Below are 18,435 nucleotides of genomic sequence, written 5' to 3'. Positions count from 1 at the left end.
TTCGGCTGCCTTTTCCTGGCTATCTCGCTCCACAAGTCTTAGAGCAGAACTCAGCCCGGTGTTTATTCCTCCAGAAGATCTTGCTCTGCATCAGACTTTCCGGCCAGCACTCCTCGCACGACACTCGCTAAAGTTGAATATTTTAAAATCAGTGAATATGATGCTTATTTTGCATCATGTGTCTCTAGTTTAACTTTCTATGTAATCTCGATGCACCAAAACGTTTGCTTAGCATGGGAACACACTGTGATCGACAGTCTGAATGTCTCAGATATCTGGCCCCAGGATTTATATATATCAGTGTATGGTGAAGTTATGTCGACATCTTCATTTGGACCCGTGAACCACGTGGTATGAATATGAAATATGGGCCGCTGCACAAGACAAGGCCTTAAGATTTAATATTACACAGTCCCGATTTTCAGTGTTGCCAGATGGGAAAAGTTCAACTATCGTACCAGAGGCTTAAAATGATTGTATTTTTGGGAAAAATGATCGTACCCGAGGAGAAACAGCAGCAGCAAGTGCTTTGACAATCAAGCAAAAGCAAAACACAAGGAAGCCTCGTCTAAGGTTCAGTTAAATCAAGAAGGCAGAACAGAAAATGTAAAAACACACAAAGTCAATATGAGTCATTACAAGTAAAAGGAATAAAAGCCATAAAAAAAAATAAGTCATGCAAAAAGAGAAATAAATGAACAGAATCAATAAAGGACGATAAGAGGACGGCATCACATCAAAGAGATTAAGAGCAGATGAAAAGATTACGGGCAGTAAAAAGAATAAAGGACAATAAAATATATTAAAGATAACAAATAAAAGTAGTTCAGGCCGGTAAGAAAAAAGACATCACAAGAGGAGGACTAAAAACAGATAAACAGACTAAAAGCAGGAAGAGGAATGAAAGATGGAAAGACTTAAATAGTTATTATAATTATATTACATATTATGATGAGCCTCCTCTCCTGTCTGGTTCAGTTCACAGATGAATAAACCGGCAGTACAACATTCATGTTAGCACAAGAATTAGCCTGCAGCGTGTGTGTGGAATAAAGTGCACTGTAAGTGTTTGTGTAACCTGAATGTCCCTCTGATTTAACCCCAGGATTATAAACCAGGACTGGATAGTTACTCTGTCACTTGTTTGCCAAATGCTGCCAGACCAAACTTGTTCCAGCAGCCACGCCCCCACCGTGCACCTCAAGTTATGACTGGGTAGCCCGCCCACATTTTACCGCCATCCAATCAGATTGCTCATACGCGGGGCGGGAGCTGCCGCAGCCAATAGGAATCCAGAGTAGATCCGGGTCGGAGCCCGCCCCGTCGTGTAAACTGGTTTGAATGTGGCTTCGACCATAAAAAGCGAGCCGTCATGTTTCTGTCCCTCCCTCTCTGCCTCTGTCCGTCGGCTAGGCTGCCGCTACACTCGACCTCCCCGGAACAAAACACCCGAAAAGCACCATGTCTGAGAAACTTCCCTTCAAAGTTGGTCAGTGTCGTTATTTTAACCGTGCTTACAAGACAGGTCTCGTGAAGTAGGTTGGCAGTTTGCTAGCTAGCATGCCGTTAAGTTTACGGTAACGTGCATGTTGAGTACCTGCTACTGTAGCCAGACGCTTTTAGCCTAAAAGCTAATCATGCAACGACATAAATGTAGTTAGCGTCCTGTTTTAAACGTATGTGTTAATCATTCCGGGTTTTATGTTTTCTTCCTGACTTTGTTACTGCTAACGTAAACTTGCTAGCTTGTCAGAAATTGTATGGCGTTGTTATTGTCAGTTAGCAAGGTGATTAGCATGTTAGCCGGTCGTCTAGCGTCTTGTGTGTAGTCAATAATGTAACATTTCGACACTCGCAGGTCGCTTTTTTGCTCAAATCTGTGAATGAATCGACATGTAACAGTCGTATTAGCGCCGAGCATGGCTTTACTTGCGAGGAGACACGGCGTCCTCAGCCTCTGGGTGTTGTAGTTTATAAGCGGAGCTGGCGGCGTAACGTTCCGTAGCTCGAAACTGTGTTTATGAACCACAATTCCCATGATGCTCGGCGCGTAGCCGCCAGCTTTTGCATGAGTGACAGGAGCAGGCAGGGGCTTGAGCTGCTTTGTATGTAACTTGCACAACGTAGTAATGCTGGCTCCACACGTGGTGTTCCTGTCCAACAGCTTTGAGAGCTTCATGCTTTTTGATTTTACAGTTTCTGCGAAGTTTATACATCTTCATTATATATTATAAAATCTTAATTTATTGCTGTAGTTGTCTTTGTTTGGCTCCAGGAATGGATCAAACGTATGAAGGGAGAGATCAATTAAGAAAAAAAAGCTGCTACATGCTAACCTCTCTGGATGGACATATTGAAAATGCACCCAAAAGTTAAAACACATTTCATTTGAACACAAGGAAAGTGTTTGAATTATGAATTTAAAATAACTCCAGTTGTAATATTTCAATATCTACTAGACGACCACCTGCTGTGACTGCTGTATGTGTGAAGCAGCTGGCTGGAAGCAGATCAAGTTAAACAATATCCTGCTAACAGATAGCCATGGGGCAAAGTGCACCCGCCCCATACAAACAGGTGTCAAGAGTCAACTCGGGGACCGTGTTCGTCAATATCAGATGTGTTAATTAATGCAATGTCACTCATTTATGACAAGCAGTCAATCAGTGAAAACAGTTTGTTTGTGAACCGGTCTTGCATTTCGCCTCTTGTGAATGTTCTACTACAATACCGATGCTTTAGTAAGTGGGTTTGCAGCACAGGGTAGAAAGACTATCATCACAATATTATACTAGAATATATTGTGTTGTTTATTTTCACCTGAATGCAGACTAAAATAAAATGGTGATGACAAAGAAATATAATAATCAAACAGGAGAAGATTTAAATGCACAATCAGCACGACAAATGCATTCCTAAATATCCCCCTGCATTTTCTGGATTTTATAGACTAAAAGATTAGTTAAGGAAGTAATCAGCAGTCTAACTGATGTGTAACTATATTCAACGTTTGACTTTTCAGGCCTGGCTTTGTTGATGTCTGTGGCCATAAACTTATGACATGCATTTGGTAGATAACTGAACTTTAAATGCTAACACCGTGTTGTTTTTATAGGTGATTTCAGATGGGATTTAAGCCCAAATACCTGCTGTTATTGGTGCCCAGCTCATGTAGCTACAAGGACCACACAATGAACCACAAACCCAAAGACTTTTCACTCATTGACTTTTAATTCAGTCACTACTTTGACCTCGATGTGAACTCGTGTCCCTAATCCCGTCCCCGGCTGACCATTCAGCCCAGTGCCAGTTCAGTGCAGTTATCCCGGTTGAGGTGTGTTTGCACAGGCTGTGGTGGTGTTAGAGGGTGGGATGTACTTTGGGACCCTGATGTTTACCTGCATCATGATAAAGCTTCAGTATAGAAGGGAGAGCTTCACTCCACAAGTGTAGAGCTGAAATGGTACCAATACTTCTCTGCAGGAAGATGATTGGCAACAGGACAACTGGGCTTAATGGGGGGAAAAAATAACAATCTAGTACTATGCTATTGTTGTGCAGTCTAATTAAAAAGCCACCTCCTGTAATCTAGCTGTACGCCAATAATGTGGATTTGAGCTTGAGTACCATATGATGCAGATGAAGTGGGACAGCTGTGGCTCGGTTCTCTTTGTGTTCAAGTGACACGTGTCCAGCTGGAGATTTATCAAACCACACTCGCCCGACGTTTAACCTGCTCCTGCAGTGAGACTCTTCACTAATCTCCACCTGATTGTGACTCAGGCTTTATGCGTCCCAACGATTTCATCATGCAGCTCTAAAATGTGACCGTGGGATGTGATTTGTTATTGCTGAGCTGAATCAGACTATTTTGGACTACTTTAATTTCTCGATTAACTCGGCGTCTAGATTATGGCATAACAGGCACTTCACTCATTAAATATGTGGCCTTTTGCTTTGGTTGTTAAGCGCCTCTGTTCTTTGGAACGGTCATAGTTTGTATGGAGAGTTTTAGCTTCACATGATCAGCAGCCTGGTCGGGAAAAACGCATAATGTACAAAAAATTGTAGGGGGAAAAAAACGAAGTGAAATCAAGAACAAGCTGGTGTTGTGTGCTGTCCACGTGACATCCTGTAGCTTTAACCACCGACACATTCATTTATTTAATCACTGAATCAAAGTCTTATTTAGGGCTATGACCCTTGATAACCTGTCGCTATGCTACATCACAAAAGGTAATGATTATGGACAAGATATATTTTGGCCTATGTTGCCCATTTTTAAATGCAGTGGTTGGGGCCGTTTTAAAAAAAAAAAATGTTTTAATGGGTTTGAGATGAGGCTTAAGACTGACCTGCACATGTGCTTCAGCAGCAACAGATGCTGTGTGCAACTGAAAGGAGTGACTGTACAGACAGCTGTGGTCCTCTTCAAATTCTCACTACAGCAGCAACATTAGCAGGCGAAGGCCACTTTCTTTCTTATGAGAAGAGGACAGTGTTTGACATGCATCAGGAAAAATATCGGCAGATATCATTTATCTGTAGTCTTCATTTAAACAGCAGATTTGCAAAGACTGCGTGGTGATTCTCCTGTCAGAAAGAAACGTCTTCAGTACGATACAGTTAAGTTCTCAATTGAAATAATTGCATTAATCTTTTTTTTTTTTCGATGCCTTACTGAACAAGTCATATTCTATATGAAAACACAGACTGAAGGCAGGATGAAGAAACGCTGTTAACATGTCGCCTCTCCCTGTCTCTCCTAGCTGACATCAGCCTGGCCGAATGGGGGCGCAAGGCCATCGACATTGCAGAGAATGAGATGCCCGGTCTGATGAAGATGAGGGAGATGTACGGTAAGAGCAAGCCTCTGAAGGGCGCACGCATCGCCGGCTGCCTCCACATGACCCTGCAGACCGCCGTGCTCATCGAGACGCTCACCGCCCTCGGAGCTGAGGTGACATTTACCGGCTGTTCATGAATATTATGTCATCAAAGAGCTTCCACTGATCATTCATGTCTTTCAGAATAAAAAACATTTTCCCCTCTATTAACACCGAGGTGACGTGTAATGTGCCAGCTGCAGGTCTGTTTTTACAGCCTGATGAATACTCAAGATGACACTTAACTGTAAACTGCACTGCAGATTCACTAAGTATAAATTACCCTAAGCATCTTTTTCTGCATGTTGTCTTGTAGAAATATCTCTTCCTCAATCTGTAATGGATCAGTTTCAACCTATTACATTGGGCAGGCTTCTTGCTTGCTGAAGAGTTTATTGAACTGAACAGAAAAAGAAGGCTCTATTTACAAATTGGCAATTTTCGAAAGTGATATGGAGTCGACAAGCAGATTTAATGCTAGATTAGCTTAAAAATGCTATGTATGTGATGTAGTAGGAACACTACTTAACCAGAATTGCATGTTAAATATCTAAGGCCTCAAGTCCTTGATTGTTTTTGAAAAGGAATATTACAGATCCAACAAATGCACAGAACACAATCAGGAGGCCCTTCATACTTCATCAAGTACAGTGGCACTTCATGTAACATCTTCTTTCAAATCCAGTTAAGTATTTCTAGGAAACAAATCACACACTGCCAGATGAGTGTTTGACTCGGCTAGTCTTTATCATCTTTTGTTTTCTTCATTCACATGAAGCGTCATAAATGGTTTGGGCCGACTACAGGCCGATAGATCATAACATGAAATAATACTATAAAACCTTTTAGAAGAAAGCTGCGTACATTTATGGCACAACAGCTAATTTGTTCAGCTTGTAGTAAACTTTGTGGTGATAACGCAGCGCAGCTTCTGTTCAATAGCAGGAGCTGCCCAGTGTTACTTCAGTCATCTTCTGCCTTGCTACAGACGAGTTTATTGAACTATTTATCGTAATGAACAGTCTGTGCGGGTCTGGGATTTTGTCTCTCCCTCTCTTTGCCTCAAGGCCAGTGTGTTCTGTTATCATGTTAGTTGTTATCTGTCTGACCAGGGCTGGTTCTACCCGGTGGGAACCTGCATCCTGAGAACCGACAGAGAATAAATAACCTGTTCTCTCAGCCTGAGGGCTTTTCCCCCCTCCCTCTGATCATACTTGCAAAGTGACATAATTCGGTCACCTGCAAGTCTAAGTTCCATGTGTTGGTGGTTTTGTCTTTGTATATTCTGACAAAGTTACATTTTAGAAGATCATTGTTAAATTGACTTATCAGTGCCGAGGTTATTGGGAGGAAATTGACTGAAATCCACTTTGACGTGCAGCTGGACGGTTTTCAGATCTGTGAAGCTGCAGTAAACAGATTTAGACACAAGATGGCAGCACAGTGACGGGTCATTCATGTCTGCTTTCAGAATTGATCTGAGACTCAATTTTCAACACTTTGATCATTTTTATTGACAATATTTTATATTTATATTATACCTTGATTAATGCAGCTTTGGGCCGGGCACAGTGAACACTCATTCTGTTTTTGTCTCTTAAAGATGAACTTGGAATTTGACTCTTTGCCCATTTTCTCATAGTGTTTTACGATTTTTAAAATACTGTATCAAGATCCATTTTAGTAACTTATTAATGATCACATTAGTGGATTTAATGCCCCTTGACCAACCGTCAGTGTTGCAGCTGTGTCATAAGGTGGCAGAGAGAGACCGGTGGTAGTCTGCACTGAGACTCTGCAACACGCCGAGGACTCGGAGTGATTTCTCACCACCAACACTCAAACACACAAAGTGAACCGTAGGTGTGACTGTTGTTCCACTGGGTAATTGAACAAATGACCAGGTACTATCAACCTAGGTTGACTATGAATTCAAAGTCCAACTAAAATACAAAAGACAATCGGGGTGTGTATTATCAGTTATCTTGGATACAAAGGATAATGACCTTTTTATATGCAGCCTATAGGTATGTTTAAAAAAAAAAAAACTTGAAGAAAACCAAGAAGAAGAAACTGTCTTTAAGTTTATTTATAGAACAACTGGGTTACTTAAGTTTTTATGTTAATACAGTTAACAGTAATCAGTTGTTCAAGGTTCAAATGAGCTTTGATTATAGCTTAAATTCACTGCTCCAGGAGTTTACTAGTCTTAATCTTTCGTGGAAATGACATTAATCATTTTTTTTTTTTTTTTACTTTTTTCTCTCCTCAGGTTCAGTGGTCGAGCTGTAACATCTTCTCCACTCAGGATCACGCTGCTTCCGCCATCGCCAAGGCTGGTATCCCAGGTAACGCATGCCATCTCTTTTATTCTCTTCAGACTGGATAAATCTAAGATGACTGCCTCATGTTTTAGCTGTGTTGCATGTTTCTATCCCAGTATGGCAGTGCGAGGTAGATGTTAGCGTTTGAGGAGCTCTGCTGTCACAAGGCTGAAAATACAGTTAAAAGATTTCAGTGTGAGAAATTATAAAAAATGTACAAGATGGTAATTGAATGATGAAGGATTTAATGCCCCTTGAGGCGTTGCAGCCCAACTGTGAGTGTTGCAGCTGTGTCATAAGGTGGCAGAGAGAGATTGGTGGTAGTCTGCACTGAGACTCTACAACACGCCGAGGACTCGGAGTGATTTCTCACCACCAACACCTGACAGTTGATGGGAATATTCTGATCTGAGTCTGGAGATGTTTTGCTGATTTACTGTCTTTCTGTGTGTAGTGTACGCCTGGAAAGGTGAGACCGATGAGGAGTACGTGTGGTGCATCGAACAGACTCTGTACTTCAAAGACGGCCAGCCCCTCAACATGATCCTGGACGACGGAGGCGACCTCACCAACATGGTTCACACCAAGTATCCCAAACTGCTGGCAGGTACGTCTGTTTACACACGCACACACTCAAATTGTTTGTTTTCTCCCCGTTCCCAAGTAAGATTTAGAAAAAGGCTCATTGACACAGGTACATGGTCAATCTCTGTTTTATTTACAGACTTAAGCAGATCCTAGAACCATCTGTTTCCAAATCTGTTTTTTTTTTGTGTGTGACCAGATTGGTTGAATTATTTTACCCCCAATCAACTCAGTTTGTTAGTGGCCAGGGTTTGTTTTGGGTTTTTGTATTTTCTGTGGTTGCTGCAAGAAACTAGTTTTGACCAGAAGATGTCAGCATTCAGTGCAAAGCTTCTGTGAAGTTGTGGACAGTAGCTGGTGGCAAGCCAGTTAGCACAGCAACTGCAATTCATTCATGTTACATAAATGTGAACTTTAAAATAACATCACAATTTTATTTGTTGTGAATTTTCAGTTTCCTAAGATTAATTGTCTCATTTTAGCTCCAAAAGAAATAACTGAGGACACCATCTTGAGCTCTAGGAATCACAAATCAACATTTTTCACCATTCACAAACATGTCATACGCCTTAAACTTAATTGATTATTCAGGACACATTATTTATATAAACTTTATTATTTAATGCCACTTGAGGCGTTGCAGCTCAACTGTGAGTGTTGCAGCTGTGTCATAAGGTGGCAGAGAGAGACCGGTGGTAGTCTGCACTGAGACTCTACAACACGCCGAGGACTCGGAGTGATTTCTCACCACCAACACTCAAACACACACACACAATGTAGCTGCATGAACGCACAAAACATACTCCACTTCTTTTTCAAACATAATGCTGTCCATGAAGCTAAAATAGCTACTCCAGTAGAAGTGCGTTTTTGTCATAAACTGGAACATTTTTGTAACTTTACCTAGGAATTTTCCATACTTATGAGACCTTGTGTTTTCAGGTATCCGTGGAGTGTCAGAGGAGACCACTACCGGTGTCCACAACCTGTACAAGATGATGGCCAAGGGCGAGCTGAAAATGCCCGCCATCAACGTCAACGACTCCGTCACAAAGGTAAAGAGCCTCAACCTTTTGATCCTCTTCAGCCACATCCTGTAGTGTGAAGTAGATGAAGGTCGACAGAAAAACACCCTAAAACTACTCAGAAACTACTCACCCTAAAACTACTTCATTAACGAAGGAACAGTGTTGAATATCACAGAGAAAGTTGAGAGTGTTGGTCTTTATTTTCTAACTGCAAAGTGACTTCTAGTCGACCTTTTTGGTATCGAGTGAAATAAAAAAAGAGTTTAGCTTCCTGTACAGCAATTTTAAAAGTGACTGGCTCTAACTTTAGGAAATATATGGTAAAATCTTTGAATCTGACTCCGGGCCCTCAGTTGAACCCGGTCTTATCTTTTCTGTCTCAAAGGTTGAACATGTAATGATGTTTTCTGTCTCTCCTCCTCCCGCAGAGTAAGTTCGACAACTTGTACGGCTGCAGGGAGAGTCTGATCGACGGCATCAAGAGAGCCACTGACGTGATGATTGCTGGTAAAGTTGCCGTGGTGGCGGGCTACGGTGACGTGGGTAAAGGCTGCGTCCAGGCTCTGCGTGGGTTCGGCGCTCGCGTCATCGTCACAGAGGTCGACCCCATCAACGCCCTGCAGGCCGCCATGGAGGGTAGGTGATGTCGGCCAGCAGTATATTCATGCCACAAACATATAATTGTAAATATCGTGAAACCAGAAAAAGAGTCAAGTAGGATTCTAGTCTTTCCCTGAGATTGAGCTTCAAAGCTGACAAGATTGTCCCGAACATGCAAGTTGAGCTGTTAATGACTGAGAATTCATTAAATGAGTAAAATTAACCCATTAGAGATGACATTTGTTCCTAAACGATAACAGGTGGGGTTTCTCTCTTTGAAACACCACCCATTATTTGAGGATTCCTGGTAAAAGATGTGACCTCAAACTGTCAGCCCACAATATAAAGCCCTCTCCTTCTGTAGGTTACGAGGTTACCACCATGGACGAGGCTAGCAAGGAAGGAAACATCTTCGTCACCACCACCGGATGTGAGGACATCATCTTGGGACGGTAAGTCACAAAGTGAAACAGCTGCTATGCTTGAATTACTGAATTCATATCAGATTTGCACAGTAACTAGTTGCACGTTAATAATTGCGTGTTTCCTTCAGTCACTTCGAAAACATGAAGGACGACGCCATCGTCTGCAACATCGGACACTTTGACTGTGAGATCGACATGAGCTGGCTCACCAAGAACGCCGCCGAGAAGGTCAACATCAAGCCTCAGGTATGAAGGCTGAAACGTTTGGGAGCTATTCTTAGTTTTCTCTTCTGTATTCTTTCTGTCTTTGCATCATTCAACGTCTGTTCTGCCTCTGAACGGTCACAGCAGCTGTAATCTTTCGCCTCCTCAGGTCGATCGCTTCCGTCTGAAGAACGGTCATCACATCATCGTCCTGGCTGAGGGCAGGCTGGTCAACCTGGGCTGTGCCATGGGACATCCATCCTTCGTCATGAGCAACTCCTTCACCAATCAGGTACTGTGAGCTGAAGACGACAAGACTTTCAAATTAACATTTCAATTTCCAGCTTTGTCATATTAGCATAAAACAGTGGAGCTGCAGAATCTCATCATCTGTTCTTCCCTGCAGGTTCTGGCTCAGATTGAGTTGTGGACGAACACTGCCAAATACCCCCTGGGAGTCCACTTCTTGCCCAAGAAGGTGAGTAATGACACTAGTGTTTTAATGCGGTACGTCACGTAAACAACATTAGAACTGACCTTGGGCATGATTAGCTTGTGACCCAACAAACCACAAATAAGGGAATTATCTGTAATGAAGATCATTTGTTGCACGATTGCTCTAAAATAAGCAAGTTTTATGTACAACATCAGCCACCAAAAATAGATGCAGAAGAAGTAAAACACCAGTTTGAACTAACAGGAATCATCTTTTATTTCTTTGTTTCAATAGTTGGACGAGGAGGTGGCAGCTGCTCACCTGGACAAACTGGGCGTGAAGCTCACCAGGCTGACAGACAAGCAGGCCAAGTACCTGGGTCTGCCCCAGGATGGGCCCTTCAAACCAGACCACTATCGCTACTGAGCGCCCTGCTCTGCCGGGGAAGAGGAGGAGGAGGTTTTGCGTGGGAGCACTTAGAGTTTGGCCAGGTTGCACTATGAGTACCATTTTTGGCTTGGACTTTTAAATGTCAGCTTTTCAGGGATACAGCGACAGTAGAGTTTGTTTTATTCCCCCTTAAATAGCCTTCCATATCAAGTACTGAAGAAATTTATTTTCCAAGTTACAGCCTGTGTTAATCAAAGTGATTTTGCCTGACCGGAGTTTGGAACCAGCACTTTGTTCTGCTTTACTGAGGCGAGATCAAACCGCATCTTCACAAGACATCCAACCCTGTATTACAACTGAAAACACTTTAGTTTGTCTCATCACCATCTTGTTCTGCTGACACGCCAATATCTTCAGTTCTCGGCTTTCTCTCCTCTCTTCCTCGTCGATACTCTTCTGAAACACCATCAAGTGCTACTGTGGCTGTTAAAGAGAATTCCTCTTGTTGTTTATGTCATTCCCTCCACTTATGGAATAAAATCACCCTGATGCTTTTGTATCTGAGCTCTTCTGTCCGTCATGATGCGGCATCTTAATGAATCGAGGCAAACGGTTTAGTGTACAGCAGCCTTATTCCAGTGTATTAATGCCAATGAAGACCGGCGATGCTCATGAAGTGTTCGGTGTGTTCACAAATGATCCGGGTTGATCGGTAGAGAGTAAAGACACTTACTGCTGCCAAAGCGACCACCAAAGCACATCAAGTTTCTGCCTGATGTCTGAAAATAGTCTTATTCTTTCTGTTGCCTCATTTTATATCCTTTTTAATTGTGATTATTTAATTGACTTGAAGGGCCAAAACTTGTGCAGCGCCCCCCCACCCCTGAGTTCCTTTAATTTTTCCACTGTAGCCAATCAGGATGAAGTTGAAGTGGTGGCCACGGTTCAAACGGTTACAGTCTGAAGTGTAGAGTTCAACTGCCTGTAAACGATGGAGTGACGTTGAAACTGTCAAGTTTGACAATGAAAAATAAAAAAATCATGTTGACTCTGGATTGTTTCTCAGTATTGTCATTTCATAAGACACATTTTATGACAAATGGGAACTCTGTCGCGATTAACCCTTTAATAGCAGAGTTAGAAACATGGCTACAGTTTTTAAAAAAAAGGTCAGACGGGTCAAGAGGCGTTGTGCCCCATGGGACCATCATTTGGAAAAATGTTTGGGGGAAAAAAAAAAAAAAAAGTTAGTCGCAGTTGAAGACAAATTTGTGATCCTGTTTGAATTGTCATGAATTACGCCTTTTGTCAATTTTTAAAAGAAGATGGTCACTTTAATTTAATGAAGGTAAAATACCATTTAGACGTTTGTGAAGCCGCCCAGTGAACTGCATCGTCTCACACAAACGCCAGAATGGCCGTTACCTCGCCAAAAGGTGAAAATGCAGTTATGTGAAGGAGGGCTAGTCAGTTTTGTTAGATAGCTAATATACAAGACCGGCTCTGTGTTTCAATCTTGGCTTTTGGTGAGCCTTAACGACACTGTGTGTAGTCTTTCCAATTAGTTTTAGTCTTTAATCTCAAAAGTTTTGCAACAAACTGCAACTTTCTCATGTTGAATTCTTCGCACAGTTCAAAGAGGATCATATAAGTATTTGTCTGCTGCTATCAAACACTACTTATTTTATTTTAACTAAAGTCCTGTGATGGTCCACTGGAAGAGGAAGGACGCTCTGTAGAAACACTCGCAGTGTTTGGCATCAAAAACCCAGATGAGTCAAATGTATTTCAAAGACTCGAGAAACTAAATGAATATCACAAACATACCTCAGTTTGCATAAAGACTACATAGTTCAAATGTGTCACAGCGCACTTAACGTATCTTAAGAGGATGCAGACTTTGTTGGGCTCCTGGGTCAAAAATGACTTTCTAGAAAAAGTGAGCTGTCTAAAAAAGATGAGCGTCCTCCAGGTTGAGCAGCCTTACGTACTGTAATCACAGAGTTTCGCGTGCTTCGGCCATTCTGCTTCCCATTTTCATTTATTTCTTTGTACCCTTTGTAAAGACATCAACATTTGCTAAATGCGTGTTTCCCTCAGGTAATTGCCCACCTGGTACGATACACAGATCCAGACACATCTCATGCTCAGATTCATGGAAAAAGTCTGAGGCTTTAAGAGGTAATGACTTAAACGGCCTTTAATTAATGATGGCTGTTGAATAACAGCAACGGTACAAACATGTTTGTGCAATTCAGCCATCAAGGCCTTCATCAGGACAGGATGTACCGAGACGTTTTCTACGATTCAGAAAGAATGAGATCTCTAAACTAATGAGCACCAGAGGGACACCGTATTCAACATCCGAGCAGCACCGAGCTCATCCTATTCTTTTGACGTTTCATGCTCAATGTAATTAGTAGAGAACAGCCTAAACAATTAATCATTAATCAGTGGCATCTGATTTGTACTTTCATGAATAATTTAGAAAAACAATTTAAATCATTAAAATAAACCGCGGCTCGACAACCTGACATGAAATATATATCATTTTGGTTTACTTCTCGTTATGTTTCTCAATATTCACTATCACAGAACGAGTGCTCTCATCTTTAACAGCATCCAGAGGGTTCCTGAGCAAGGCACTGAGGTCACAAGTTCAAGAACAGAAGCGTACAGAGATTTTCTGTCTGAGGAGTCACTGCAGGAACTGGCAGGATTTTGTTGAGAAAAGAGAGAAAATTCAGGTTCATTTCTGACTAACAGCAGTGACCTCGAGTAAAATATGCGGCCCAGGCTGTTTGAAAACACCGTTTCAAGTGTAAAAGAAATTCTATTAGTGTCTCTGATGTGAAGGACTGGTTCTGGTCCCTGAACTGATGTTTTGAAAGGGAGGCTGCTGTCAGCTGAATTGTTAACAGTGCATGCAACCAATTTCTAAGAAAAATACCCAAAAAACTAATCTTTATAAAAAGAAACAAAAGGAAGCTTCTATTTGACTCTAAAACTCCAACAGCTTAACACTGATAAGATCGTCTACTGTACGAGTCCTCCAGGCATCGATCAGAGCTTCTACTTTATTATATAAATCGAGTTAGCCGACCAAAACACGAACCAGATGTCAGTCAGCAGATCTGATACAGATGTAAGCGCTTTGAGTCATTTTCAGAGCCACTGTGAAAGTCTGCAGATTAAATTAAAGCTCACAGGAGGGATGAAAACACCATCCAGTGCAGGTGTTGCTCTGAGGCAAACAGAGGAAGCTTGGACAATGTGATCCAACACGACAGCTGACCTGCATGTATGGAGGATGTTTAGGGTCATAATTCAAATTAAAAGTCCAAATAGAAAATAGAGATGAAATATAAACTATCATGTAAAACATGGGGCCCAGGCTGTTAAAAAAACACTTTTTTTTTTTAGATGTAAGGAAATGCTTTTCGTGATGATGATGTATTTTTATGGATTAAGCATCCAAACTTCTCACACTGCATACAGGTCAGGTCACCGCAGTGCTTCACAGGTAACTAACTAATTAAGTGGAAACAGTGGAAGTTTAGCACTCCAAGTAAATGTGTGAGGATTAACGGGCGCAGTGTGGCATCATTAGAGACTCTCAGGTTGTGGTTATCTGAGGAGGGTTAGATCAAGGGCTACCTGACTCTGTTGTAGAAACATTAAAACATTTCTCCTCTCACCTGAAGGGGCCGACGGGGAGTCCCTGGTCTTTATCTCGTACAGGGTCATTTATACCACCTGGTTCGTTACTGCTCCCAGCTGTTGTAATGGCAGTTGCTGGCATCGTCTGAGCCTTCGAGGCCACATGTGAATGATCGTTAACTCTCCTGGGAAGGGATGAAAGAACAGCATTGTCAATGGGAATGTGATGTTGTAGGGTACGGTGTGTGATGAAAACAAGATAGCAAAAAAAACAAACACATTGATAGCCTATGGCCATTGCCAGTGAATCACAGCCACAGACGAAGAAAGTGCGTATTTCCGGCACATAAAATGAGTCGTATGTGTCTGAGATGGAGGCTGAAAACACTTTTTCTGTGAGGAACCAAATGAAAAATATGTTTTTGTTTTCATGAGGAAAACACTTTTTTTTCATGTGAAAGATTCACAATGAATTTTTTTATTATTTCTGTGTGAGGAACCAATTCAATTTTTTTTTTTTCATAATTACTTTTTTTTGATAAGGACATTTTTTCTGTGTGAAGAACAGAATGAAATTTTTCTTTTGCATGAGGAAATTTTTGTCTGTTTCTGTGTGAGGAACCGAGTGAATTTTTAGTTTTTCATTAGGAAATTAATTGAAATTTTTTTTTTAAAATTTTGTTTAAAAGAATTTTTAGAAAAAAAAAATTCTGTGCGAGGAACTAAGTGAATTTTTTTTTTTTTCATGAGGAAAACATTTTTATTTTTCTGTGTGAAACCAAGAGGGGGAAAAAATGTTGTAATGTACTGAATTTTTTAATATTCATATGGAATTTTTTTTTTTTTATGAAAAACCGAGTAAATTTTTCCTTCATGAGGAAAATTTTTTGTTTTTTTTCTGTGTGGATCTAATTCGAAAAAAGTGAAAGATTGACAATAAAAAAAAGTTTTATTTCTGTGTGAGGAACAGAATGAAAAATATTTTTTTTCATAAGGAATTTTTTGTTTTTTTTCCTGTGTGAACAACCTAGTGAAAAACATTTTTTTTCATATGGAATTTTTTTCTTCTTCCCCTGTGTGAACAACCTAGTGAAAAACATTTTTTTTTCTGCGTGAGGAACTGAGGGAAAATTATTATTTTTTATGAGGAAATTTTTGCTATTTCTGTGTGAGGAACCGAGTGAAAATTTGTTTTCATGAGGAAATTTTGTTCTTTCTGTGTGAGGAACCAATTAATTTTTTTTTTTTTCATAATTACTTTTTTTTTGATAAGGACATTTTTTCTGTGTGAAGAACAGAATGAAATTTTTCTTTTGCATGAGGAAATTTTTGTCTGTTTCTGTGTGAGGAACCGAGTGAATTTTTAGTTTTTCATTAGGAAATTAATTTAATTTTTTTTTTTTTTTTTTTAGAAAAAAAAATTCTGTGCGAGGAACTAAGTGAATTTTTTTTTTTTTCCATGAGGAAAACATTTTTATTTTTCTGTGTGAAACCAAGAGGGGGAAAAAATTTCGTTATGTACTGAATTTTTAATATTCATAAGGAATTTTTATTTTTTTAATGAAAAACCGAGTAAATTTTTCCTTCATGAGGAAATTTTTTTTTTTCCCTGTGTGGATCTAATTCGGAAAAAAATGAAAGATTCACAATAAAAAGTTTTATTTCAACAAAATGAAAAAAAAAAAAAAAAATTCATAAGGAAATTTTTGTTTTTTTTCCTGTGTGAACAACCTAGTGAAAAACATTTTTTTTCTGTGTGAGGAACTGAGGGAAATTCAAAAAAATTTTATGAGGAAATTTTTGCTATTTCTGTGTGAGGAACCGAGTGAAAATTTGTTTTCATGAGGAAATTTTGTTATTTCTATGTGAGGAACCGAGTCAAAAAAAAAAAAAAAAAAATCACATGGAATAAAATTGTTTTTTCTGTGTGAGGAACCAGCTGAAATTTTTTTTTTCATGAGGCAATTTGGGTTTTTCAAGAGGAAATTTTTGTTATTTCTGTGTGAAAAACAGAGAATTTTTTTTCCTGTCTGGAACCAAGAGGGGAAAAAATCATTTGTCAGGAAGAAAACTGTTATTTCTGTGTGAGGTACCAAGTGAAAATTTGTTTTCATAAGGACATTGTTTGTCTATGTGAGGAGTGAGAATTGTTTTTAAAAATCATGGAGGGAAAAAAAATGTTATTTCTGTGTGAAGAATGAGTGAAACTTAAAAAAAAAATCACAAAGAAATTTTCCTTTTTCTGTGTGAGGAACTGCATGAACAATTTTTTTTTTCCCATCAGAATTTTTTTTTTTTCCTGTCTGGAACCAAAAGGGGAAAAAAACATTTGTGAAAAAGAAAACTGTTATTTCTGTGTGAGAGACTGAGTGAATATTAAAAAAAGAAAATCACGAGGAAAAATTTGTTCTTTCTGTATGAGGAACCAAGTGAAATTAATTTTTTTCATGAGAATTTTTTTTCCCCTGTCTGGAACCAAGAGGGGGAAAAAAATGTTTGAGGAAAAAAAATGTTATTTCTGTGTGAGGAACCGAGTGAAAAGTAAAAAAAAAAAAAAATCATGAGGAAAAAAATTGATTAAAGTTTTTTTTTTTCTTCTTTTTTGAGTGTTTGCTTTTGTTATACTCATTTTAAACACAAGATGGTGCATACAAACATGGTGGAGACTGGGGAAACGAAACTGTTCCACACACAGAAAAAAAAAACAGTTAAAATTTAGAAAATGGATTCCCATAAAAAACATTTCTCACTTGCCTCTCAAGGCTTCCGTACGAGCCACATACAGCCTCATACAGCCCTATCCTTCACATTTTGTATCTAAAGACACTTGATAACGTTCTGTATCTCTTTTCCAGGACCTTTAGCGCTGCCTAAATAAAACAAAACCATAAAGAGACCTGTAGAGTAAAAGGTCGTTCTGCTTGACATCCCAGGATGCTCATGTTTCAGATCCAAAAACTGAACGTGTGTGACATTTAGTGTTGTGGTCAAAGGGATGATCAGGTCGCTGGTGATGTTTTAACACAAAATGTTGAAAAAAAGAAAAGTAAACAAATATAAATATAACTAAATAAAATGATCCATCATGTGTGAATGTCTCTCACACACTCTGTAGTCGTCAGATGTGTTTCACTGCTCTCTGTTCACCAGCAGATGGCAGCGTTTGTTCTTTAACAAAGATCATGTGTCACTGTGGTCATCACTGTAATCCACCATGCTTGAAAAAGAAAAACAAAAAAAAACAACCCTCATTTAGATGTAAGCAGTAACGATCACATTAAATGAGTTTGTTAAAGCCACTTCCTGTTTTTGTCCTGGGCGCACAGCACTCATATAAAGACTGTGTGTGGTTTTTAACATGTCGCTACTTACTGTGTAGGCTATATATTATCAATTATACTGATTGAGGATGAAAAAACATCTTGTATGAAAATTTAAATTGGGTTTGGAAGCATGTGCTGTTGTAATCAACAGATGTAATAGTGTGAAATAAAACAAGCATGTGCCGCTCCAGAGTCCGGAGTACAGGCAAACAACCTAAAATGTTTGGTGTGCTGTTCAACTTTATATATTCTCCATTTAAGAGAAGCAAAACAGTCTGCAGTACTTCCGACAGGAGGGGAGGGAGCTAACACGTCCCCTTTAATTACAGGTTTCACTTAGCGGTCGTGTCATCCGGCCATCAGCATCACCTTTTCCATGCAGACATGCTGTGTCTCTGCTGGCACTAATCATCATCAGGTTGGGTCAGGTGTAATTTTATTCAAGAAAGGTGTATTTCTGGGGTCTATGTTTTTTATGGATCACCTTATAAGGGAAAAACTAGAATGACTGCCTCGTGGCTGCGTGCCTTTGCGCAGCTGTCAAGTTGCAGTTTACATCCATGTTGGTGGAGAC

The 18,435-nt window shown here is 39.9% G+C and overlaps 1 protein-coding gene and 1 long non-coding RNA gene across 2 annotated transcripts; one reads left to right on the top strand and one right to left on the bottom strand.

Moving 5' to 3' along the window:
- The first annotated feature begins 1,350 nt into the window (after window positions 1–1,350).
- ahcy (adenosylhomocysteinase) lies at window positions 1,351–11,931 on the top strand. The gene is made up of 11 exons (XM_084348765.1): window positions 1,351–1,489; window positions 4,770–4,960; window positions 7,159–7,234; window positions 7,665–7,817; window positions 8,738–8,850; window positions 9,252–9,459; window positions 9,788–9,875; window positions 9,977–10,094; window positions 10,222–10,344; window positions 10,459–10,530; window positions 10,783–11,931. The coding sequence occupies exons 1-11, from the start codon at window positions 1,462–1,464 to the stop codon at window positions 10,912–10,914; spliced, it is 1,302 nt and encodes a 433-aa protein (XP_084204891.1). The 5' UTR covers window positions 1,351–1,461; the 3' UTR covers window positions 10,915–11,931.
- Window positions 11,932–14,011: 2,080 nt separating this feature from the next.
- Window positions 14,012–17,750, bottom strand: LOC311254662. Its single transcript, XR_014622273.1, has 3 exons — window positions 17,643–17,750; window positions 14,577–14,723; window positions 14,012–14,173 (listed from the first exon to the last, which is right to left on the bottom strand). It is a non-coding gene; the product is annotated as an uncharacterized lncRNA (long non-coding RNA).
- Between the last annotated feature and the right edge of the window lie 685 nt (window positions 17,751–18,435).

The sequence above is a fragment of the Pagrus pagrus genome, assembly GCF_965226575.1.
Source record: "Pagrus pagrus genome assembly, chromosome: 3".
Taxonomy (NCBI): domain Eukaryota; kingdom Metazoa; phylum Chordata; class Actinopteri; order Spariformes; family Sparidae; genus Pagrus; species Pagrus pagrus.
This window is presented reverse-complemented; position numbering and strand designations above follow the sequence as displayed.

Coding starts and splice junctions, on each gene's coding strand:
- ahcy (XM_084348765.1), top strand. CDS start 1,462: ATGTCTGAGAAACTTCCCTTCAAAGTTG. Junction 9,460..9,787: donor CCTGCAGGCCGCCATGGAGG/GTAGGTGATGTC, acceptor CTCCTTCTGTAG/GTTACGAGGTTACCACCATG. Junction 9,876..9,976: donor GAGGACATCATCTTGGGACG/GTAAGTCACAAA, acceptor TGTTTCCTTCAG/TCACTTCGAAAACATGAAGG.